The 24,348-nt window shown below is 46.2% G+C and overlaps 2 protein-coding genes across 2 annotated transcripts; both read right to left on the bottom strand.

Moving 5' to 3' along the window:
- Positions 1–474: 474 nt before the first annotated feature.
- Positions 475–7,783, bottom strand: LOC147226959 (microtubule-associated protein RP/EB family member 1-like). The gene is made up of 7 exons (XM_086159212.1): positions 7,614–7,783; positions 5,712–5,842; positions 4,447–4,592; positions 3,569–3,773; positions 3,377–3,486; positions 3,140–3,292; positions 475–2,333 (listed from the first exon to the last, which is right to left on the bottom strand). Exons 2-7 carry the CDS (start codon positions 5,830–5,832, stop codon positions 2,289–2,291), a joined length of 780 nt encoding a protein of 259 aa, XP_086015338.1. The 5' UTR covers positions 5,833–5,842; positions 7,614–7,783; the 3' UTR covers positions 475–2,288.
- A 2,247-nt stretch (positions 7,784–10,030) lies between these two features.
- LOC147226958 (uncharacterized) lies at positions 10,031–22,274 on the bottom strand. Its single transcript, XM_086159972.1, has 24 exons — positions 22,160–22,274; positions 21,248–21,393; positions 20,559–20,712; positions 19,067–20,400; positions 18,424–18,585; positions 17,650–17,790; positions 17,355–17,535; positions 16,941–17,065; positions 16,040–16,177; positions 15,859–15,966; positions 15,557–15,698; positions 14,896–15,318; positions 14,593–14,637; positions 14,237–14,316; positions 14,023–14,135; positions 13,343–13,526; positions 13,124–13,208; positions 12,374–12,519; positions 12,195–12,285; positions 11,519–11,667; positions 11,363–11,448; positions 11,172–11,241; positions 10,850–10,971; positions 10,031–10,686 (listed from the first exon to the last, which is right to left on the bottom strand). The coding sequence occupies exons 1-24, from the start codon at positions 22,272–22,274 to the stop codon at positions 10,452–10,454; spliced, it is 4,575 nt and encodes a 1,524-aa protein (XP_086016098.1). The 3' UTR covers positions 10,031–10,451.
- Positions 22,275–24,348: the final 2,074 nt, after the last annotated feature.

Genomic DNA, 24,348 nt, shown 5'->3' with positions numbered 1-24,348 from the left:
ATTGAAGAATTTCTTTTAAAAGCACCGGTTTTATTTTTCCCCTTAAAGTTGAGGAACCATGAATCTTGTGACTGAAAGAGGGAACTATCCGCCTGCCTGCAGAAGAGAGTCCAAAAGATCAAGACCGTAAATTTAAAAAAGTCAAGAGGGGGACAATGGAAGACTTTTGTTCTCCTTCCACTTTTGAAGGTACAATGAATGATTCCTGCGATTTTTTTTAATTTATTTTTTTAAATCTAGACCTCTAGCTTTATCTGTAAAGTTCTGACGTTGAGGCAGAAATGTCTCGAGGGTCTGGGTACAAACTCCGGCTCGGACATTTCGTCTTGAATCAATTTCCTCCCGGCGAAGAAAATCTTGTCAGATTAACTGGATTTATCCACTGTAATCTGAAACGCTGTGTGCAAACACACTCCGCGGGAAGGAGGCGTGTGAAAGGAGACGTTCATCCGTAAAGATAAAAGATTTGGAATCCGATTTTTTTTTTCTTTTAATGTGATCTTACTGAAGGCAGCTACCAGAAAAAATACAAAAACATAAAACCAGGCAACCTCTGATTGTGTGCAACATTCAGTTTCAGCTACTGGCAGCGTTTGTTAAAGGCTTGGAACCATCAAATCACGCAGTTAATGCACTTTCACATCTGCTTCTTCTCTCCAAACAGGAAGCTGTCCGCTCTGCACCTCAGAACCCAAGTACCGGTGAAATTTGAGAGAAAAACAAATAAACAAACAAAAAAAAAAGTCCAACTGTCAAGGAGGCATTTTTTTTCCTTCTGACCTGTGGAGGGGGGGGAGGGGGGATCCTGCGTTCCACTCCTCTCCGGTGGAACCGGGTCCGGCGTCCGTCCGACACCTCCGACGCTCTTTATTATCAGAATACATTAAAAATGTTACCATAACAGTACAAACGTTTGCCCAAAACAGCAAAGACGTACATGAAAGTAAAAAAAAAAAAAAAAAAAAAAAAAGTCACCAGAAATGTTGCTATGAAAAAAACAAAACTCTTATGATTAAGGCCTTTGATAAAGTCACACGTCTGTGTGGAATCAACCTTTTTTTTTTTCTCTACAAAAGGACAGTGGGAACACTGGTCTCCATTCGGAGCAACAATATACGACATTCTGCATTAAAACTCAATTGGGGTACGAGGGGGTTCGAGGGGGTCGGGGGGGGGGGGTAGATGACTACGTCCCACGTTTCACCGGCTCGGCTTCAGGAGGAAAACGGCGACGCGGTTTCTTCGGTGCGCCCCGGCGAAGCCCGAGCGGGCGAGACATCCGACGATCGTCTCGGTCACAGTGTCGCCGTCGGAGGAAGTACTTTTAAAGGCCACCGCTGCCACGGAGCGCACGGCGGGCGCCCGTCTGCCGCCGGAGAGCTTGCCGGGGGTGCGAGGAGGTCTAGAGAGCGGGGAGACTAAAGCGGTCACCAGAGGACAAAGCCAGAGTCATCGCCCTGTTCTGGGTAACATTCGAGAAGTTTAATCAGAATGTCATTCCCAGAAATAAAGATACGTTGTGTCCTGGGTTTGTTCTCGAGCGAACGGTTCCACTCCGGTGGAAAGCCGGCTGTGCACGGGGGGCGACACCGGGAAGCACGGGCCGCGGTGGAAGTTGAAATGGCGGACAGAGAGAGAGAGAGAGAAATCGCGGGGAGAACCGGTGTCTCTTTGTCCCGTCCCACCTCGAGCCCCTCTGCCTCAGCATGTGCATCTTCCCTCATGTTGGTCTCATTGACTAGTTAACTCAGTGCTAACTAGTATTAACGCTCGGTAAATGAATACTAAACTACGGCGAGCGAGTGAGCGCGAGCGGGAGGTGAAGAGGAGGAAACTTTAGAGGCACAAAATGGCGTTGACGCGGAAAAACTCATCGGGGTGGTTTGGAACGAGGTGACCGGTTGAAGCGACGGCTGGGTCTTCGGGAGGCTCTTCATGTTTGGTTTGATTCGAATTGGGACTTTGAAACACACATAACACACATACAAATATGAATACACACACGCCCGCACACACACACACGCACACACACACACACACGCACGCAGATCACTGTGTTTTTCACACTCGAGTCCATTACTAACCAGATGTGTCTGGTTGTGTGTTGGGGGGGGGGGTACAGGAGGGGGTGAGGGGGGGAGACGATTGACAGGTTGGGGGTCAGAGGTCGAGATCCTGTCGGCCCAGCGGATGGTTTGTGGCGTGAGGCGAGGATCTCGGGGCGAAGGTGACAGCAGGGTTCGGAGACGGCGGCTCTGAGGAGGAAGAACACTCCGCAGTCCTGAATATTAAAACTCCTCCGGCTCCTCGGGCCCCGGTATCTCGAATCCCTCCTGCAGGAGGGGAGAGAGGGAACACAAAAGGGGGGTGATTGGAGAGCTGGCAGGGGGCGAACAGACGGACGGACGGATGGGCACGGTGACGCCTGTCATTCAAATAAACAGCCGGAGTGCCGGAATCCCGCTCTAAACTGTTCCCTTCAATACGCTGACTTTCTTAAAATCAAAAGTGTGAGCGTTGGCGAATTGCGATTTCACCACCTCCTGCAATTCCTGTTACGTGTCGTCCCAAAAAGCGCCAGGGGAAAGTATCCGGAAAATTCCGGTCGAAAATATTTAATCCGTGAGCTCAGGCCGCCTCAGCGAGCGGCTGCATTCCATTCCTCTGCAGGATTTCAACATGGCAGGAGCAGTTGTTGTTGTTCGCTGTACCGCCGGCCTGTAATTTGTTTCTGGAGCGAAGTGGTGACGGTCGGGTGTTTCGGGCCGTCGAAGAGCGAACGGAGCTCCCGGGAGGGTCCGCGTTCCCAGCGCGGGGTCGTGCAAATACTTCACATTAAAACATACTCGGGTGCTCTGGTCACATAGCGGGACTGTTAGCAGGCAAGCTAAAGCGCTGCATTTTGGGACTACTTCCTACAGCGGATGAATTCAGAGGGGTCACAGTCCAGGTCAAGCACTTCTAATGCTAATGATCCTAATCTGGGCGGCGTCAGCAGCAGGAGCAGCTGAACCCCCCCACCCCCCCACCCCCCACGCTGCTCTTAAAACACCTCCCCCGTTTTGTGTTTCCCCTTCGTTTTCACTCGGCTGCTTCTGTTCTCAAACAGCTGTGATTATTTATAAACAGGAGCACTCACTTCTGTGGCGTAGAGGATGTCTAGGATCTTCTGCAGCGTCTGGTCTCCCTCGGCTTCCTTCTCCTGGCAGATCACCTCGATGTCCCTAAGCTTGGAGAAATAGAAGTCCCTCTCCTTCTCCATGTCCTGGATGTGACCCCTGAGGGTCTCCACCTGCAAAGGCCCCTGTCATCAGACTCACTGGATCCCCGCCTCCGCCCCGCCGCCACGATGAAGCCCCGGGGACGCCCTTCTGACCTCGTTCATGAGCTCCGCTCTCTCCTCGTCAGTGCCGCCCATCCCCGGCTTCCTCGTGCTGACCGCCGCCACCTTGGGCGCCACCTTGGCGACTGGTGGCCTCTGAGGAGCTGCGGGACAGAAGTCAGTCAACAACAACGCTCCCCTATGGCTGATCGACCCTGCGGAGCCTGGGAGGGGCGGCGCTCTGACCCTGGCTGAGGACCTTCTTGGGCGCCTTGTTGAAGGCGGAGGTTGGGGTGGGGGTGGGCATGCTGTCCTGGCCCTGCCTCTGCCGCGCATCCACGGGGTCGTAGTCCTCGCCGTTGTAGTTGGCGTCGAAGAACTTCTTGAACCACTGAACGAACTCAAAGTTGTCCTGGAACTTGCCCTTCACCAGCTTGTCCACCGGAATGATCTGGAAGCGGCGGGAAAAGAACGCAGGCGATCCAAGTCAGCGGGTTCACTGCTAGTCGTCGGACATCAAACTTTTACGACCAAACTATTTTAGCTTGGTGTTGGAAAAAAAATATTTAAAAAAAAAAAAAGTCTTGAAATCAGTTATGTTAATTATCCTTTTGAAATGTTTGATGGTTAATGAATCACTTAAATTCACTCAATGGCCGAATCGTGTTTAAACTGTCAAAAAAAGAAAACTACAACCTCATTCAAACCTTAAGGGGAGGAAGAAAATGCTTTATTGTTAAAACTGCGGTCACAACAAGGACTCATATCTGAAAGTGAAATCTGAAAATCAGGGCCGGTGAGGCCGATTGGTTTCCCCTGGAACATTTTGTGACCACACGGTGTTAAATGAAAGGGTGTGTGTGTGTGCGTGTGTGTTTTCTGCTCTAAAGGGCTCTTTGCTGCTTCCGCTCGCTCACTCCACACAGCAGAATGAAGAACCCCCCCTCCAGCTCAGCAGTAAACCACATTACATCACCAGAGAAAACACTCCGGCATGAATGGGAGCAGCATCCCAAACACAAACACCACACACTTCCCTTTGATCAAACTATTTTTTTTTTATCCTGATCAAGGATTTGAAGCTTGTTTGATGGTTTTCTTAAAATGCCGGCCCCCGTACTCACTTTTTCGACTCCCATCTTCTTGAAGGCCACCTGCAGGAGCTTGAAGTTGTGGATGAATTCGTGCTCCAGCTTGGCGCCGAACTTCACCTTCTTCAGGGGGACAGAGTTTGGGAACAGCATGTCCATGAACTGGCAGTACGCCGCCCCTGCACACAGCCGCCAAACAGCGTTACCACACACCGCCTTCACCTGGGCACGTGCGCGCACACAATAACACACACACAGCTGAAACCTTCTACATTCTGCTCCAAAATTAAGCTTCAACTCCATCACAGCTGCCAGACACGGAAATGAAAAGGGCTTTTTCACATTTTTTAAAAATCTTTTTTAATTCTTGCAATTCCTGCAGAAAAGTCAGCCGATCACTGGCCTATTTATTTTGTTTATTTTTAACTGAGTGCATGAATAAAAAATTGTAACACTTAAAGCAGAGTGCAGGATATCTATTCATGTGCAAATCTAAGATTTTTTTTTTTTTTTTTTTGAAAGGGTTTCAGCCCGAACCCGGACGTTCTCCTCCTACAGATTGGAGATGCTCCGGAAATAAACCCACATGACTGCATCTCTCCGCACCAACATGGGGAAACTTCACTCCGGGACGTTAATCCTCCGATGACGAGCGCCTTTCGCCCTGACAGGCCCGCTCGTGAACCCGACACCCGGCGGGGCCGCGGTCGGTACCCGCCGGTTGCTATGACTCAGAGAGGACACGGGACGGGATCAGGGGTTTGGCACCAGTGAAGCAGACTCGCCCTTCGACAACAATCTGAGAAAAGCCAGTTCGCACTTCAACAACGGATTCATTTCACTTCAAGGAGTTGGAAGTGAAACAATTCCTGAAACCGTTTCGGTCTAAAGAATACTGAGCGCCGACCCGGACGGGACCGCTCAGTCCAGCACACTGGAGTTAATCAACTTGCCCGGGACAAAGCACTGGAGCATCGGCCCCCCTCTTACCCCTCAGAGGCCCATGGCCTCATACTGTCTTTTATAATTAACAGAAATGAAATGAGGGAATTAATTAAGATTTTAATGATCGCACTTTTCGTGCTGCTTTGTAGAATTGTTTCAATCCAGCCTTGGAAGTTCTATGAAATCCTTTCATTTCAGGATCTGGTCTTCTAAATACAACTCCTGATTGACTTCATGTTTAAAACACTGCAGTCAAGCAAGTAGTAAAACAAACATTCTTAATTCCAAAGCTGTTTATCAAACACTCACGAGAAACTAACACGCACACCACTTTGGGCCGCCGCCACCCTCACCTGAACACAGCATCTCTATCTTGGTGAAGTTCATCTGCAGGGACTCGTTGATCCACACCAGCATGTCGTGGCGACTCAGGTTGTCGCTGGTCACAGAGGTTGAGTAGACGTTCACAGCCATCGTCGGTCACCTGCGGAGAAGAGGGTTGATCAGCCATGAAGAGGAAAAAAATTGGTGAAAACTGCGGCCCCGGTCCGACTCATCAGTCACTGACAAGCCGAGACAGAAGTTTAAGACTTTGGGGGGTAAATGTGTTCAGACTAGATAAATTATTGAAGACAGGAGATTCTCGCTTCACTGAGTCAACAGAGACGTCGTTCTGTCTCAGTGTCCGGCTCTGATTGGAGAGGGACGAACCGGTCACATTGGGAACTGGTAGAAATTAGGAAGGATGACGGGGTACAATGACTTCAATTTAACATGCTCATTTTTGTAATATACTGTGGTTTTGTAATATCAGTGGGCTTAGGAAAAAATAAATGAATTGCAATAAACAGCTGTCCTGTTATCGTCAGCTGAGTGAAACATCTCTTAGTCATCTGAGTGCAAGTCACTGCAGAGCACACAGGAGACACTACGTGACCTCAAGACCTTGATGTCCAGATCAGACTTACATCATTACTGGCTGGATCGAATAACTGGAAGACAAAGAGAGGCATAACATCGTTTCCTATAAGGGAGCAAACCAACGTATTTGAAACAAGCAAAAACACACTCAAAAGCCAGCGGATAATTTGATATCTATATGAGGGGACATCCATGAGGTCATGCAGTTGGGGGAGAAAAAATAAAATCATGTGAGCAATGTAAGTGTGAAGAGCTTACTGAACACACTCAACTGTGTCTACAATCCAAGCAGGAACAAAAATCTGAATTCTGAACGTTTTATGGCGATGAGATTGAGACCGAAAACAGCTGATTCTGGATTTAAAATCCAGTGGCTAAACTTCCGCTTTAGGCGGAAGTGGCGCGTAAAGACCGAATCCATTGGAGTAACGTATCCGTAAAAGAGCGATTTCATTCATTATATTAAGTTATTTTGCTTCACCCGGAGGTTCGAATAAAAAAATATTTCCCCGCAATGTTTTCATGTGAAAATAAAACCTAAATTGCAGTTTCACTGTTGAAATAAACCACCAGACACGTCAACTGATGATGTGACAGCTCGATTGCTAGCAAATGTCACACTTTTATAGTCTCAGTTACCCCGTTGCTACCCGCATCGTTTCACTAAATAGACGCTAAAAACTTTACAAAAACACGACTATATAAAATCCAACCAAAATTAGTAAAGGCTTTTGCCGTTTACCTAACCAGAGGTACCTGCTAACAGGCGGCCAGAAAAGCAGGCCGCTGTGTAGGAGCGGACAAGCTAATGAGGCTAATGTTAGCGGCGGTTGTTCTACTAGCGTGACTATCCGTTACATTAGCTTGACCGCTTCCCGGCGGTGTTGTGAGCGTTTAACCGACGGGGAAACTCACGCCACAAATCCGCTCGAACGAAGGGGGATTGATTTGAAGCGATTTGGGATTTCAGTTCGTATCGGTTACGGTTGGGTCATCAGCTAAACACCGAAACCCGCGGATTTAAAGCCAGATAATCTCCGGACATGAAGACGTTTCCCCGCCCTTAAGTCACCACGCACACCGTTAGCTCCCGCTAGCATACCCCGCGAGAGCGACAGTTAGCCCCGGAGCCCGGTAGCTCCGTGATTATCTGCGATTTATCTTACAATTACAGTCTACAACGACGGGATCGCCGGGGGTTCTTTCTTTTGTTTTATTTGTTTTTTACAAGCGGGGGCTCCTCAAACGCCGACGCTCGAAGCGAACAGGATCGAGACAGCGTCCCCGTCAGCCGGCGGGCGAACCCCGCCGGGCGCTGCGCCCGCCGGACCCACCTATGGTCGGTCGGCTTTCGCAGCTCTCCTGTCGGATGATTGTTCGTTTTTCAGCCGTGTTCCGTGTCATAAAACGTCTCGATACAATCGCCAGTCCCGCTTCGTTCTCTTCCTTTTCTTCTTCCTCTTCTTCTTCTTCTCTCCTCGGCAGTTCGCGTTCACCTCCCGGCAGCGGAAGGACTGATTTTATGACGTCATGACGGAGGGGAAACGCCTAAACGCGCGACAGGAGAGAATTACAGAAAAAATCTTAAAAACGGACGAAAAAAAATTACCTTAGATTCATTAAGCTTAATGCATATGGTGCTCTCCTTGCAATTTTTTAAATTTTTTTTGGCCTCTTAAATTTGTTTGCACTGTCTTGCACCACTCCCACCATGCATTATTTATACTTATATTACAATACATTTTCTCCCCAAGACACATCTACTTCCAATGTTATTTCCTATTCAAAAATTTGCACCAAACTTAAATTTTTTTATTGACCTCTTAAGTTGTACATTTGTTTTCACTATCTTGCACCACCCCCACCATGCAATATTTATATTTATATTACTATACATTTTCTCTAAAAGACACATCTACTTCCAATGTCATTTCCTATCAAAATTTGCACTAGACTAGATTTATTGTCCATTCTGTTATGTTTTTGTACCCATTTTCTACACATTCTTGTGTGCTGGTGTGATAATTAAATTTCCCCGGCGTGGGATCAATAAAGTCAAGCCTTATTCTTTCTTCTCTGTTCTACTTTTGTTACTTTTGCTATTTTATTTGCAATTTTATTTGAAAACCAGATCATTTTATGCTCCCTCATGAATTCTAGATTTTATCATCAGATGTTTAGATTTAACCATGTTTCTTTGTTCTAGTTTTATAAACTGACTAAAGTTGATTAAAAAAACATGCAACAAGAGATCAATAAATTAGCCCCCAGGCTGACAACAGTGAAAGAGAACACTTTGGAAGATATAAGTTTAAAAAGTCATGTGTAAAATTCACAAATATCCAAATACTGAGATTCAAGTAAAAGATAAGGGAGGCGCATCAAGAAACATGTTCTACTAATGTAATACAACTATATTATTGTAATGGGCAACGCCATACAACAATATTTTTGAGGTTAAAAGGATTTTCAAGTCCTTCCTTGGTGAGGTTCCCCAGCAAATAAAAAGGAAATAGATAAATAATAGATAAGTTGCAATCAGTGCCATTTTAAATTTAGAAATTAAGAAGTGCATTATACTGTACTGCACTATTCTATACTGCACTATTCTGTGCTATACTGCACTACTGGCCACCTAGGAATATTTTTTGAGCATGTATTGACCAAGCATCTGTGCCAGAGCAAACTAAATCTGAAAAATATAAATGCAATTTGAAAGACATACAAAACATAAAAAAAGATATTATTTTAGTTGGGAGAAATATACATTGTTAAAATGAATACCTTTAACTATTTAGGTTTAAAAAAATGTTTTAGCTGAGATGTCAAAAAGCCTCATAAAGTGACAGATGAGAAAAGATTTGCTTGGTTGTTTTCACTCTCCTCTCTCTGTCACACACACACACACACACACACACACACACATGCGCGCGCACACACATGCACACACACAGAGGAGTCAGAAATTAAGAGATTAAGTTGAACAAATGACATTATAGAATATTATCATTGATTTGACCCAAAATAATAATTAAATCACCTATGTGACAGTAAGCAATCAAACAAATGGAATAAAAGTGAATTGTTTTTCTTAAATAATGGCAAATAAAAACCCCCAAAACTCCCTTGAAAAAGTGAAATGTGGCGTCTAGCAATGACATTTTTGTCCGGTGATTTAGGACGTTCCTGTTGTATTACAAACACAAATGTAGCGATTGTTGCTCTTTTACACAAATTAACATATAAAATGTGGCCTTTGTTTCACGAGTATGGTAGATGGGGTGGTTATGTGGGCCCTTCAGGGCGCCAGGGGGGTCAAAGCTGCAATAAATCCATCCCAATGTTCCGGCCGAGTCTAAATCCTGTTCTTCCCTCAGTCGCCTGCATTCTCGCCCCCACCCTCACCCACTTCTTTCATTACTAATCACAGAACTAAGAATTACAAGTATTCAGTAAAGCTTTAAATAACTGGGTGGTGGTGTGTTGATTTTTTTCAAACAATCAAGTATTTTCACATTCTAATGACAAAGAACAATTTTCTGGTTGATTGACGTGTTCAGTGTGCGCACACACACACACACACAAGCACACACACACACAGACAGATATGTAGCAGCAGTATATTTTTTCTTCTTAGGAACATGTTAAAAAGTCAGATAAAAACCTGTTTTTTTTCTCTAAATGCCAAAAAAAGCATGATTTAAAAGAAAAACATTTGTCAGAAACATTTATCAAGCAGTGGTGCAGTACCAGACATTAGAATTGTCATAACACCGATGATTATTTGAAAAGAATAGGCACAAGGTGTCACAGTAGATCAGTAGGTCATCATTCTACAGAATCCTTCTTTTTCATCTTTCAAAGTAGCAGCATGTGATTAAAAAAACCTTGGGAGTCCTGAGTAAGTAAGCGGCGGCTCTAGCCTCCACCAGCAGCTGCCGATGCCTCGTGCACAAGAGCCGAGAGTTCCTGTAGAAACCAGTGGATCCTCTATTAATGTTGCAGTGGAGGAAAGGGGGCTTTTGTGTTTTGGATGAGTGGAGTAGGTTTGAAGCTCCATGATACTGACACATGAACCATGTCATGTGACTGACTATTTACAATGTCCGGGAGATTAGGTGGGCATCTCAACATGGCAGCGGTGGGCCAGAAGCCCTACCACACACACGCCTTTATTGGAGTGGCTGCAGCTCTGGAGAGGCCGGGCTGGACAGGCTGGCGGCAGCAGAGTCCGAGGAGGTGTCGGGTGCCGTCAGGGTAGGCACCTCCTCGAAGGCAAAGTAGTCCTTGAGCGGGGCGAAGAGGTGTCTGATGACAGGGACGCTCCACGCCTTCCCCAGAACCTTCTGCCGCTGTTGCCGGTTCATGTTCCTCACATCGGTGTAGTGTTTGGGGAAGCCGAAGATCCTGCAGTAGAAGTAAACCAAAATGTTTTCTTTTGTTTGTTTGCGTGACAGTAATCGGATTATACACAGAGCCCCTTTGTCTTCCAACACACACACACACACACACACACACACACGCACGCGCGCGCACACACATACACACACACACACACAATGCAACCTACCTTTCAAGCTCGGTGATCCAGAGATTGTCCTCATGGCCGTCCTGCAGAACCGGCAGCAGATTGATATGCTTGCCTTGTTTGAGGGAGTTTGGGTTGGTGGTGATCGTCCTCACTTTGCTGACCTGAATAATAATAAAAACAAACAAACACGAAAGCTGATTCATTGAACTGCGAAAGAGACTCTAATCAGTATCTTTATCAGAAATAACACTGAGGAGTGAAGAGCCAGCTGGTATGGCTTGTGATGATGTGTTCAAAGACTTGTGTGATGAAGGCACCACAGAAGGAGGACGGAGCTGAGACTGTGGGTGGAGTCACTAACCCGGGCCTCCCTGCTGACCTCCAGACACTCCTGGAGGGTTAACTTGTCGCTCTGGGACGCGATGATGGGCCTGATGGGGGAAATTCAAAAAACATTTTAAAAAGAATTCATTTGGAGGCGGCTATTTCACACGGAGAAGGTGTCAATGGGAAATCCACATTTGTGAGCGTCACATCTCAACAAGTTCTTACCGGCTCATCCCCGGGATGTTCCCCCAGAAGTAGCGGGCTCGGTGGGCCGGGCTCACTCGGACTGCGTCCACCAGCACCGGGTTGCACTGACAAATGACCGGACAGCGCTTTACAAAGTGTCGGACATTAACAGTCGAGGAAGAGGAAGATGCGTACCTCCAGGAAGCGGCAGATGTTGACTTTGTCATGCGTGTTCATGAAGACCACGTTCTCAAAGAGCCAGAAGAATGGCCTGGGGTCATCCTCCTTGGGCTTCAGCAGCTGGAGGATGCGGTAGAACTCGAAGAAGAGCCTTCCGGAGCCCTCTGCAGGAGAGAGGTGGGATTACAGGCCCGCTGTCGGCTCAACGCCGAGAAAACATGTATGGAAATACTCTCCGGGAGGATTTAAAGACCTCACAGCCCCGCCAGGAGCTGCAAAGATTTCCAGTCAAATAAAACGTCCCTGTTGATGTCACAGAACAAGGCTGAATGATTTATTCAAAGAATATAATTCAATAACACTTCAGGTCTGGGGTTCTGACACCAGCAAAGAACCTGCTCAGGCCGATCCACTGAAATCTGCCTTCCCAAGTTGGAACAACAACTCTAAATGCTTCTCCCCGAGGGGACCAACACCTCTTGGATGCCAGGTTTCTCACACACCAGTCTTTTTTTCCTCTAAATAATTGACCGCTGTGTGTCCAGTAGGGAAACCATACAATGATTGATTGATTGTCGCTTTCGATAAAAGCGTCTGCCAAATGCAATGTAATGTAATGTAATGTAATGTAATGATTGTGACAACCAGTCAGATGAGTGGAGTCTGACGAGCGTCCATCAGAGTCACCTACCGTAGAGGCCCTTCCTGATGGGGTTGACGATGGAGAGGTCGTTGCAGGGGCTGCCGCCGATCAGCAGGTCGAACGGCCCCCATTTCTCCAACTGGGAACAAAGAAGGAACACTCATGAGGACACCCGCTGTTCTAGCTGTCCGACGGCAGCGACTCTTAGGCCAGAAGTGGCATCATACTTGTTCCTGATTGACCAAGCGGACGTCGCCGATGTGGATGATCTTCTTGTTGCTGTTGACTGTCCCGACCGCTACGGAGTCTTCACACACCTCAGAGGCCACGTACCTTTCCACTTTGAAGCCCAGGTCCTTCAGAACCAGGTAGCCTGAGAGAGCGCAGACATGCTGGGCTTGACTGTCCATCCCCTAATGATAAATGACCTCCGCTCCATGGTCCTAACTGCCGTCTCATTTCTGATTACCATTTCATTTAGGCCAGATGTGGAGACACTTGAGCTGTCTGATCTCTTCCGGATAAAAAGTCAGTAAACCTTATTTGAAAGTAGTGTCCAAAAATTGTAAACAAGTACACAGATGGCTAGCTAAATAGGCCACTAGCTAGCTAGGCAGCTTCAAACTCTATACACTCTATACACTGAAAATAAAGTCCCCACCTTCAGAAATGTAAAGCCACTTAAAGACTTTGATAACAAATGTGACTTCAAGTCAAGGATTTTAGTCTATTTATAAACGGTTATTGATTTTGTGTTTTCTTACATTTTGTTTCTTTCCTGCAGACATCAACTGAGTCATTGTTGTGTCTCTTTGTCCCTGAAGGTCATGTGACCCAGAGCCTCCAGTTTTGTCAGCACGGACGGATAATATGAATTCTTTCATTATCTTTACATTCACACCGTCTCGGATGAAACTGATATAATGTTTTCAGACTCGGGGAAAACAAAGAACACAAAAAAAATCAGGCCCACTGACCTGTTGCTATGCCGTCAAACAGCGAGAGCACTCGGACGGGTCTGCGCAGGTTGGCGGGGATGGAGGGGTAAACCCGGTGCGGCTCCTGTCAACATGAAATGGAAACTGATGAGTGTGACGTAAACCAACTCAGAGAAACTTCCTGTTCTGAAACTGATTCCGAGGTGCAGAAATCCCAAAATGCCTTGTGGCGGTGACTCTCGATCAACGGTGACTCACAAACTCCATGCCGCTGTTGTTGGCGAAGAGCTGCTGCACGCGGATGCTCCAGTCGTCCCGGGGGACCAGGGAGCCGTGGGGCTTGTGAGGCTGACACAGGTAGCAGCTCCACGGGTCCAGGAGCTTCAGGGACTCAAACGTACCGGGACCGACCAGGATGTTGAGACAGTCATCACAGTAAGACCTGCAAACAGATTTGGGGAAGTTGATCATGTGACTGCTTGATTATCAGATCTTCCGAAAGGACCCGCTGGGTTTTTCCTATGTGGGAATTTTACCAGAGTGGTTTCCATGACTAAAGCTTATCAAAATCTGTAGCAGGACTGCAGAGTGATCCCGCCATCATGTTTGGGGTTATAATAAAAAGGTTAGAAGAAGAAAAGCCTTTATTGTCACATACAGTTATCCTTATATTACAACATCAGTGAAATTTGACCACTGCATTTAAACCATCATGGATGAAGGCAGCTAAGAAAACAGCCCAAAGGGAGCAGTTAGGGGTTCAGTGTCTTGCTCAACAACACTTCGACAGGCTAGGATTTACCAGGAAACGAACGAGGACTGTTCGGTTCCAGGGACGACTGCTCTAACCCCCTGCGCCACACCACCTCAGCGTGAGTACAGATACAGATCAGACAGAATCTCTTGATTCTTTTAGGGTCTAAGCGGGACGAACCTACCTGCAGCAGCTGCTGTTGCCGCACAGAACCACCTCCAGGCCGTAGCAGCAGATGGTGCAGTAGGACTGGTAGCCGTCGTCATCGTACCGATACAGAGTCTCTGTGAAGTTGTTCTACAGGGATGGGCAGAGAGATAGACGGACAGAAGGTTTAAGGGCAGTGGGGATTCGAAAAACTTCGGACAGGGGTAGAAGAACCATCTGGACACACTCACTTTACACTTCAGGCAGAGGCTGCCTTTGAATAGAGGGTGGAAAATCTCAACATTCTCAGTCCCACAGCAAAGACAGAAGCCTGCAGAAAAATAGAGGGCAGAACACGGTCTTCAGGATTTCAAATTAAAAAAACATTGTGTGTCGTAGCATGAACATAAAACCACAACGAAATACAAATTTGATTCAGAAAATGACTTTTTTTTTTTTTATTCATTCATTTTCTTTGGTTGGTTTCCGAAAAACGATATGGATAAAGAAAATCTAAATCAACAGTAACACAGAAAAAACATCTACACATGATAATTAGGAAGTGAATCTTCTCTCATCCATTTATACCAGATGAACCTCAGCTTACCCTCGATGTCCAGTTTCATGCCCATAATCCTGCGAACGGTTTGCTCTGCAGGAAAATGAAAACACCTCTCAGCAAATGGTGAGATCAAACATCTACATACTAGTTTTCTGGGTTGTGGATTGATTTTGAGTGGGGGAAAAAAATTAAACTCTCTTTTTGTCAATTTAAAAAAAAAACACACACACTGATAAGGGATTTTTCTGCTGATAACTGATTGGAAATAATGGTTGGAAATGTCAGTGTTTGAAGCTGAACATCATACCGTGCATCTCAAACAGGGCTAGAGCTTTCGGGGGAAGGTACCTCTGATGTTCTGGTCTGGTTGGATGTAGACTCCTGGCGGCTGTTTGACCTTGTTGTGGGTTCTGGCGGGGGGTCTTCTATTCGGCTCATAGTTAGGCGATATGTCGCATTCAGGTCCAACCAGCAGGCTGCTTTTATTCCTCGCAGCCTTGCTCGCTCTCCATCCTTTCTTAGTGCCCTGCCTTCTCCACCCCCCGCCCTTTGCCCATCCTCTTCTCCAGTCCTCCTTGACACATTCTCTCCATGGTTTTCCTCCCCTGGCTCTATGAGAGAACTTCTCCACAGAGGCCAAAGGCAGTCTCTTCAGGCAAATGCTCACCTGTTTCAGGCTTGGGAAGACATTACGCTCGCTGACGATATATCGGGGACCTGTGGCGAAGAGCTTTTTTCTCGCCTTTATCCTTCGTTCCAGTTCAGTGGCAGCTGGACAGAGAGAACAGTCACACTTGACGAGAACATTGACTCCGTAATGTGTGTGTGTCTGTGTGCGGATCACAATTCAATGTTAGCCAAAAAAATCTCTCAGAGAACAGAGTGAAAGACTTTAGCAGCAGCTTCATGGTCCATCTGGGAGGACATTTAATCTGCTGTCATGCCAACCGCATAGGGCCATCTCTGCAGAACTCAGGAGGACCGCTTGTGCACCTTCTAGAACGTGTACCTTTTAGGGCGGAGTCTGGTTTGAACCCATCTGGCCCAGAGGGTTCAAACCCTCCGAATGCCCAGACTAACATTTGCCTGATGATCTCCTCTTTGTCATCTTGGTCTGCAGAGAAATGCTTGTCGCAGCGCAGCGCCGCCTCCTGGTCAACAAGATCGGAACAAAAACATGCTCAGATCAAATCCAGGGAACTGGAACATGAGCCAGGAGTCAACTCCTCTTTCATAAGCCTCCCAGCAGCGTGTTAAACACTGCTCTATAAGCACGTGTCGGGCAATGTAACAAAAAAGGTACAAACGGACCTGCAGGGAGAAATAAATGGCGTCCCGGTAGTTGGGAGAGACGGAGTAGGAAATGGTACTGAAGTGTTTCTTGAAGGCGGCAAACGGCTTCAGCGTCTGTGTGCTGACCTGGGTTCAGAAACAAGGAGTTAGTGACAGGATATGAAATCGACTCCTGCTATCTAACTGTAAAACCACTTACCTGACACGACGTGTTCTGTCCAAACCACTCCACCATCCAGGTTCCTGGGTCAGGGCTCTGGGCCCCCCAGGGCATGATGATGGCGGGCCAGAGAGAACGGCTCCCCGTCTCCCCCCAGACCAGCTCTCCCACTGCCTCCTTAACACACACACATGCACACACACATCCCATTGACTGCTGGCCTGCACGTTTCCAGTGATAGTAAAACCACATAATGGCAGTTCTTATAGCAACCAGCAGGGGGCCACATGTCTAACGAGAGGAGGGTGGATTGTTGATGAGATTACGGCCTATCAGGGAAAGAACAGATGCTGAGACAGGGTGCGCTGCTCTCTTTCCCTACTTGGTGTATTTTTATCCGCATTACCGCTTTAGAGGAAGTTTGCTAATTCTCTGGTCCGCCTTTGTTTCCACCAGAGTTCCCGCACATGCTGCATCCTGATTCAGGAAGTGTACGCTTGGCTCACCATACACCTCAGGAGGCTTCTATCTCATAGCTTAGACAGTATTATGAATAATTTCTCTGGTCTGATTATGAAAGGATTCAAAAGCCTGCATGTGTTTGTATTTACACGTGGAGCCAACAGTTTATCTACCAAGAACACGTGCGTTATAAACAACTGGTTATAAACACTTTGAATCTTCCCTCTTGAATGTTTCACAACATCGAGAATCCTGCTTAAAGACAGCGGACGATGACGATGTTCGGACCCCGAGGAGGCGATCAGGGTATCCCAGCTGAATTCAACCTGAAACCGTTGATTCACAGGTTCTTTGAGGCCTCGAACAAGTTCCCCTGCTCGGGTCTGTTTGCAGCTCGGACCAGCTGGTGTGCTTCCCTGTGCTGACATTTTAAAAAACAAATCCTCTACAATTGGCTACTGAGTGAAACTACTCTGACCTGAATTCTTCCTTCAGAACCCACGGAGGATTCTGTGGAGGTTGGAGGCGCCACCACCGAAACCTCATCTTCGTTGTCACTGCCGCTGCTCAAAGGCTGCACGAAATCCAATGGTGAACCCGGAGCTGCAAAACAAGAACCAAATCAGCCGGAGGCAGCTTGAAAGGAGGCAAGGGGGTTAAAAGTGTGAAGAAAAGTGTGAAGTCATGGTTGAAAAAGGATCTACAAAATGTTTCCATTGTCAGTTTGGAAAATAAAATCACTTTCCATTACTGGAAAGGATTGAGACTTACACTGCTCAGCTGGAGTAGTCGAAGCAGTTGTGACAACTATCACACCTGGTGAAGAGAGGCGTGTCAGTGAAGCTTCGGGCTGAATGTTGTTTCCACTAAGTGTGGAGTGGCCCCGTCCTACCAGAGGAGTTGTCAGAGCTGTCTGAGAGCTCCGTCACACTCAGCGCTGAGGATCTCCCCCCATTCTTGTGCTTCTGATCCTTCCGGGCCGCCGGCTTCGGCCCGGGTCGTCTCTCCTCCCGCCTGCCCGGACCGTCGGAGGCCTCCTTGCTGCCAGGTAGACACCCTGCCACTGCAGAAACCTGAGTGGAACGGATCAGATGATCACCGACGGCTCATTGTCGACTCGATCAGTGGTTTCCCACGTTGAGCGTCCCGACGCCGCCTGAACCCGTCAACGTTTTGAGTGAACCCACCTGAGCAAACAGCCGCTTCCTGCACAGCGAGGTAGGCAGAGCCAGCAGGGTGAGGAGGAGTCGCCGCAGGGAGGACTGGGGTCTGGTGATGGCCAACATCTGGACAGACAGACGGACAGACTGCTGATGGCGGAAGTGGTACTTCAGTTACAGAGACACAAGCCCACCGAGCAAGACCAGAAAGGAGATTGATAGATGGACGGAAAGAGGATATGTAGTTAGTTGAGGTGAGAGAAGAGGACGGAGAGGAGAAGGTTAGATGAGGATGACCCCCGAGGAGAGCAGCCTAAAGGAAAAGAAAAAAAATGAATCGACTAATACACCGAAACAAATATCTTTTCGTGGTCCCTTCAGACTTGTATGTTTGGATTGTATGTTTGGTGAATGATAGATTTGTGATTAGGTAATGACAGAGCTTCAGTCCTGCTGGGTTAAACACCGGCTGTACCAAGGACTCAAAAGCTTTACACTTCTGACATTGGACTTCAGCCACACGACATCAGAAACCAGACATTGATCCGTCTTCAGAATGCGTGGTGTCTGTTTTGCAGCACCTCAGTACAGTGTTTTAAAGAAAATCCCAAAAATATGATGTGTGTTCTTCTAGCCCGAGGTGCTATCTCACCATCTAGATGGTTTCGGGGTAAGTCTTTGACTTTTAGAAGTAAATGTCTGACTGGACCCAAGCGGTGTTTCTTCTTTTGAAGCTCCAAGAGCTAAAACTGTAGAAATGTTAAATACCCAGTGGAGGTTGTCTTTTCAGTAATGGCGTACCTTCGCCCAGCTGAGACTCGCTCCAACCGCCTGCTGCCGCTTTATGTACTCTGTGAACACCCGGCAGTCCCTCTTCAGCTGATCTGCTTCTGGAGAGCCGGAACAAATCAGGCCCAACTGGATTCCCAGCTCTGGCAGCAGCTGCCTGAGAGATTTCACCTTCTGAAGGGAAAACAGATGAACTTAAAGAGGACTGACACACAGATCTGAGGGGTAAAGGAAGGGTTTTCCTCACTCCAGGGGTTTCCTGTGTTGTACAAGCCCTTAGAATAAAATCCTTGGTATTTTAAAGCTATTGAAATAAGACTGAGTTGACATTTCAGGAGCGTTAATGCACCTCAACCCCACTCAAACTGCATGACAGGCTGAAAATTAGACTACACATGAACACCAGGTGGCGCTGTCTGCTCCTGGAGTTTTTACTATAGTCCATTTAACTGCCTTAAAACGAAATTAAAAAAATGAAAATGAGAAGATAAAATGAAAATGTTGAAAAGGCCAACAGGGGCATATTGAAAGGAAATGCTATGAATCTAGATAAGTAAATAAATCAGACCTCTAGGAACAAAATTTTGTAATAAATTTCATGAGTGTATGAACTAGCCTTGTTTCAACCCCATCATTAGAAATTAACCTTTCTTACATTAAGATTATCTGGAAGTTTCTGCACTGTGAGGATATTCCTCAGCGCCAAGTCTCCCAGCTGCTCAGGAATACTGTCCACTAAACTCAGCAGGACTGATTTAAAGAAGGCCGCCGCGCTCTTCATGAAATCTTGCCGGGCCTCCTCGCTCAGATCCACCATGGGGGTGATCCACAGGAACTCTCTGGCCTTGGGCCCGATGGCCACTTCTGTTACGGGGAGCTGCTCAGATTTGTTGTGGAGGTTGGAGAGATCCCTCCTTTTGAGGAAGCACTCCGCGGCAGAGGGGCGGAGAAGGCTGGAGGCGCAGGAGTTGAACAGCATGGAGGTCAGCTGCAGCTCAACGGCCACGTCTGCCGCCCCGTTCTGCTGCAGGTTGTGGAGCGCCTGCAGGGGCTTCAGGGCGTGGTTAAGAAACAGGAAGTGTAGTTTGACTTTGGCATCCATCAGTCGGGACCTGATCCCTTCGACACCCTTGGCCTGATAGGGCGACTTGAAATAATCCACCAGCTCCCTCCAGCTGATCACCATCCTCTGCACGATGGGGATAATGAATATATACTGCGAGGAGATGGGAAGTGAGGGATTGAAATCCTCAGCATTGACGAACAGTGCCGTCAGGCTGCTGTGGACGGCGGTGGAGGTGGAGTAGTAATGGTGAATGTCTCTGATCAGCTCGACCGTGCGGCTGAAGGAGGCTGTGAGGCCTGCCTGGCAGGCGTTGCCCACCATCCCCGGGAAGCCGCATAGGGACAGCAGCCTGGGGCTGAAGGCCCGCAGCTGCAACACGAAGCTCTCTGGATGAGGAACGTTGCAGTAAAACACTGAAATGTTTTTGAGCGCCAGTCCGAGTTCCTTCAACCTCCTGATAAGAAGTTGTGCATCGGCGTCTCTGTCCCGCGCGATTTCACCCACACTCGTCCATATGCTGTCCAGTAGCCGCACCACGCTGATGCCTGACTTGTGGTCAAAGTAGCCAACCAGTACAAGGGTGGCCCTGGTCCCCGTGTCTGGCTCCGTCCCCTCGAACAAGTAGAGGCAGTAGGGAGTGTGCGAGCACACCAGGACAGTGTCTGACAAGGAGGTCGGGCTTTGGGCACCGCCTCCATTATCTTCAGCTACTGCCCCCACGCACTCTACCTGCATCCTATTTCGCTTTTTTGTCTCCACCACCTCATCCTTCACCATGTCATCGCTATCTTCATCATCTGAGATTAATATCGGGGCGTCACTGATGTCTGAAATCACCAACTGTTCTTGGTTCGGTTCTTTGGCCTTCTTTCCATTTGTTTTTGAGAGGGTCTCATGGTGGTGGTTCTGAGAGGAACAGTCCCCTGTGGGAGCGATATAAGACATCATTTTCACCGGGAATCGCATTAAAAAACTGATTGATGGGTACTTTAATGATCACGTGATAGCTTTAAGGGAGTCTGGAGAAACGCTGGTACCTAAGAAGACAGATGTGTATTTCTGCATTTATTTTTCTGCTCACCTGAGGAGGCAGGAATCACAATGTTTTCTCGCAGGGCCTCCGAGGTGTGATGCTGTCTTTCTTTACTGTTGGCAATGAAGAACAGCTTGAACCACTGCAGGAACGTCGTAGCTACCACCAAATTCTTCTTGACTAGCGCCTCGAAGGGGATTTCCTGGAAAGAGACAGACATTTCTCTAAAACTGTCTAGCTTCTCCAGGTGATTGTGACCCAAATTAAAATAAAAGTTTGAATTGCCTGAAAAGCACCACATGTGATTACCGTGTGAATTCTGGGGGAGTTTTATTTGGTTTCAAGGCCGGCAAGGCAAACTTTCCAGCACTATGAACACACAAACACACTCCTCTGCACTTATTAGTTTCTACTTGTCTCTCCATCTGTCATCATAGTAAAGCTGGTAATGTACTATAAAAATCTATACTTCTGACACCCACCCTTTCCTGCACAGCCATGCCCCGACGAACAGGGCTCAACTTACATATTTTTCAAAATCTGAATCAGCTTTTCTGCGCCAAGCGTGTTCACACATACGTGGAATTTGCCTCTGTTTTTTTTTCAAAACTTATGCAGACATGGATGACAGCAATGACTGGGCAATAGGACATTATACATGATACACTTTCCTATGGATTTAAAGAATAAAGAATATGATATGCTTGCAGGACCTGACACGCATAGTAAAAACTCACTTTCAAGACTCCAGTTTTTTTGAAGGCGCCTTGCAGTAATTTGTAGTTGTGTAAACGGTCCTCTGCGGTGTCATTCTGGAGGCGGACGCGGTCAAACTCAAAGGATCCCGGAAACAGGCGGTTCATCAGCTGACAGAATGCTGCCCCTAGATTAACCCACCGGACACACAATTGTCACTGGCTGTTTTCTAAAAAAAATGTCAAATCAGCTTTCAAAGAGATGTAGCCATGTATTAGCATCTGCCTTTAGTCATTGCTTATGTTTTAAAAAAGTGGCGAAACTACTCTCCTCACAAAAAGACACATAAAGATGTTTTTCTCTAAGAGCAACCCCTGAACATTCACATAAATGTAGTCTATATGATATAAAGGTGAAAACATGGGGATCAGGACCAGTGGGGCAGACAATTACTCTACACGAACAATAACAAATGCAAAAAAAAAAAAAACATCAGCTACATCTTTTTTGATTATTCCATTTAGAAAAGAACATGAATATTTCCAGTTAACCAGATTCCAGCAACCTTTACCCAAAGTTACGGTCTAGTAATCCATAAAAAAAGTGGACTAGAGTTCTAATGGAGAGGATATGAGGCGTGTCCGCCTGCTAATGTGGAAAATAATACAACAATTACATGTGTTTAGGGATGTGATGTTTGTAAAAATTAAAAACCTGATTAAAATAACAAGGACCAATTCACCATGACATTAACAGTCCATTAAGATATTTCCTAGAGTGTTAGTCACCTCTAGGTCTGTTTGGATGTTTGGTCTGACTGTAATCAGTACGAGTACGCATCAGAGATCCACAACAATCAAACAAACCTGTAGATGATGTATTAGTGCATAAATAAGTAAAAATATATGTTATAACATTAGGCTTGGAGACTAAAAAAAGACTGGCTGACCCACCTGTGCAAACCTGCTCCACTCGAGTGAAGTTTGTGTGTAAAGTTTCATTGAGCCAAACGAGCAGTTGGTATTGGCTGTAGGGACTCCCTGCTTTAAGGGATACATTCACTGCCATCTCCCTTGAGGACAGACCTGAGTGGGATATAAACATTAAAGAATGAACACCTTTATTATCTTTGCTCAGAAAAACAATGAAATTTACAATGCTGCATCTCTTACGGCAGTAAGAAAAAAATACATGCACACATTCACAAATATGTCTGCATATAAATCTGCATGAACCGGCAGCTTTTCAAATATCATTACACGAACCTTGGTTTTTGTAACCTGGCTGGACCTGGAGGGAATGAAAGCTCACAGAGCATTTCTTAAAAAACTTCGGCTTGTGACTTCGAGGCATCAATCACAAGTGGGTGTGTCTTTACTTCCTCCATCTACACTGACAATAAACTTCGTGGATTCTTTTCATTAAGAATGATTCACTTAAAAATAATTAATCGTGGATAACTTTCGATTCAGATGAAATCGGGAGGAAATCGGTCTGCTGTTCCGGAAATGGAGATCTGACAACGTAGCACCCGAAACACTTCATCTGTGAGCAAATGATGACTACAAATTCCGGGAAACAAAATAAGCGCCACGTGCACGAATTTCTGACAGCGGGCTTTACAAATGACAACTAAATCATATTTAGTGAACGGCGACAAAACATTTTTTATTTTTCGAATAAGAACAATGTTTCTAAGTTACCATCAGTACTTGAAACATCCCTGGTCTTCATTGAGATTCACCTTGCACAGACGAATGCAGCGCAAAAAAAGAACAAAAACGGAGTGACATCACCACCAATCAGATTAGACCAGGTGACTTTCTGACCAATAAGAATCAATGGATTCCGCGGCGCGTTTGTAAAAGCCAAGACACGTCTCAGTGTTTCGAACGCAAGACACGGGATTTGATCTCCGGTTGGATGCTCGGGTGGTTGATAGTGAAAAAGTACCCGCGGAAGGAGAATAAAAATCGTGGAGAAAATCACGGATTCAGTCAAAAAAGTTCGCATCAAAACTAACAACAACCTGCGTCCATGCAATAACTTCAACCAATCAAACACGGCCTCAAAAAATAACATCATTCCTATCGTTAGCTTCATTCTAACCATACGAGTGAGTTTATTGTTGGCAAACGCGTTACCAACACAAATTCACGAACTGTAAACATTTTCAGCCCCAGTTCTGTGCAAGTTATAAATACCATTCCAATGGAAAGCTTATTTAAAACCCTGACCCTTGGTGGACGAAAAGGGACACATTTTTCAAAAGTTGCACAAGTAAACAAAAGTAGGTCAACAGTGAGGTCCTTCCATTAGCCGGGGTGTAAAAAGACGAAACTTTAGTTAGCTGTAAACAAACAGCTTTGTGTTTAAAGTAAACCACGACTGTTGTCTCAAACTTATTGTTGATAAAGTCAGACATAATCTATTTTTAGCGAGCAAACTGCAAAATGCTATGTGGCGCTTTATCTGGCGTCTACTCACCCCGTCGTCTTCGCCCCTTGTGGAGATTTAAAACCGACGTGCAGAGAACGAGAGCGATAGCACCCGCCCCGAGCCCCAATGCTAGCCTAGCCCCAATTCTAGCCCTAGCCCTAATCACCTTACGCTGGGGCTGTTGAAACCAACTGGGGTGGTAGTTTTGTGTCCGTTTATTTAAACTTAAGAATAAATAAAACATTGTCTTTGTTTAATGTTACTAATTTGAATATCCTATCTATACGTGTGGACGTGTTAGCTAGGTAGGCTAAAGTTAGTACGTGAGCTCAAGTAGCTAGCGAAGTGTAACATTCGCTTCTCAAACGGGCATATAATAAGTAGCGTTTCTATTAGAATATTTAATTATAAAATAATAATTTTGCTCCATGTGTTTTCACTGGTGTGTTGACATGGAAGATGTATTTCGTAAACACTTAACTTCTTTGGTTTATCTTGGGCTGTCAACAATTGTACCAGGCGGATTATAAGAGATGAGTTAAGACAGGTTTGTTTATATTGACGAACTATGAAACATATTGTTTAAAAATGTGAGTTGAAGAAATTAGCTAATAGCGCTAGTTGTAAAAGCGACAGCAAAATCAATCAAATCAATTCAAATAAATATGTGCTTGATAATGATCATTGTTTTTCTCAGTGTTTA

Source organism: Fistularia commersonii, chromosome 14 (genome assembly GCF_037954325.1).
Source record: "Fistularia commersonii isolate RoL2024-O1a breed Wild chromosome 14, RoL_Fcom_v1.0, whole genome shotgun sequence".
Lineage (NCBI taxonomy): Eukaryota > Metazoa > Chordata > Actinopteri > Syngnathiformes > Fistulariidae > Fistularia > Fistularia commersonii.
The sequence above is the reverse complement of the archived record's forward strand: the minus strand, read 5'-3'. Positions and strand labels throughout refer to the sequence as shown.

Excerpts from the sequence above, each read along its gene's own strand:
- LOC147226959 (XM_086159212.1), bottom strand. The coding sequence starts at position 5,832 with ATGGCTGTGAACGTCTACTCAACCTCTGTGACCAGCGACAACCTGAGT. Across the intron at positions 4,593-5,711 it reads GATAGAGATGCTGTGTTCAG|GGGCGGCGTACTGCCAGTTC; the intron begins GTGAGGGTGGCG and ends GGCTGTGTGCAG. Across the intron at positions 3,293-3,376 it reads GAGCGGAGCTCATGAACGAG|GTGGAGACCCTCAGGGGTCA; the intron begins GTCAGAAGGGCG and ends GGGCCTTTGCAG.
- LOC147226958 (XM_086159972.1), bottom strand. The coding sequence starts at position 22,274 with ATGGCAGTGAATGTATCCCTTAAAGCAGGGAGTCCCTACAGCCAATAC. Across the intron at positions 16,178-16,940 it reads GTTCTGAAGGAAGAATTCAG|GAGGCAGTGGGAGAGCTGGT; the intron begins GTCAGAGTAGTT and ends GTGTGTGTTAAG. Across the intron at positions 10,687-10,849 it reads TGGATCACCGAGCTTGAAAG|GATCTTCGGCTTCCCCAAAC; the intron begins GTAGGTTGCATT and ends CTTCTACTGCAG.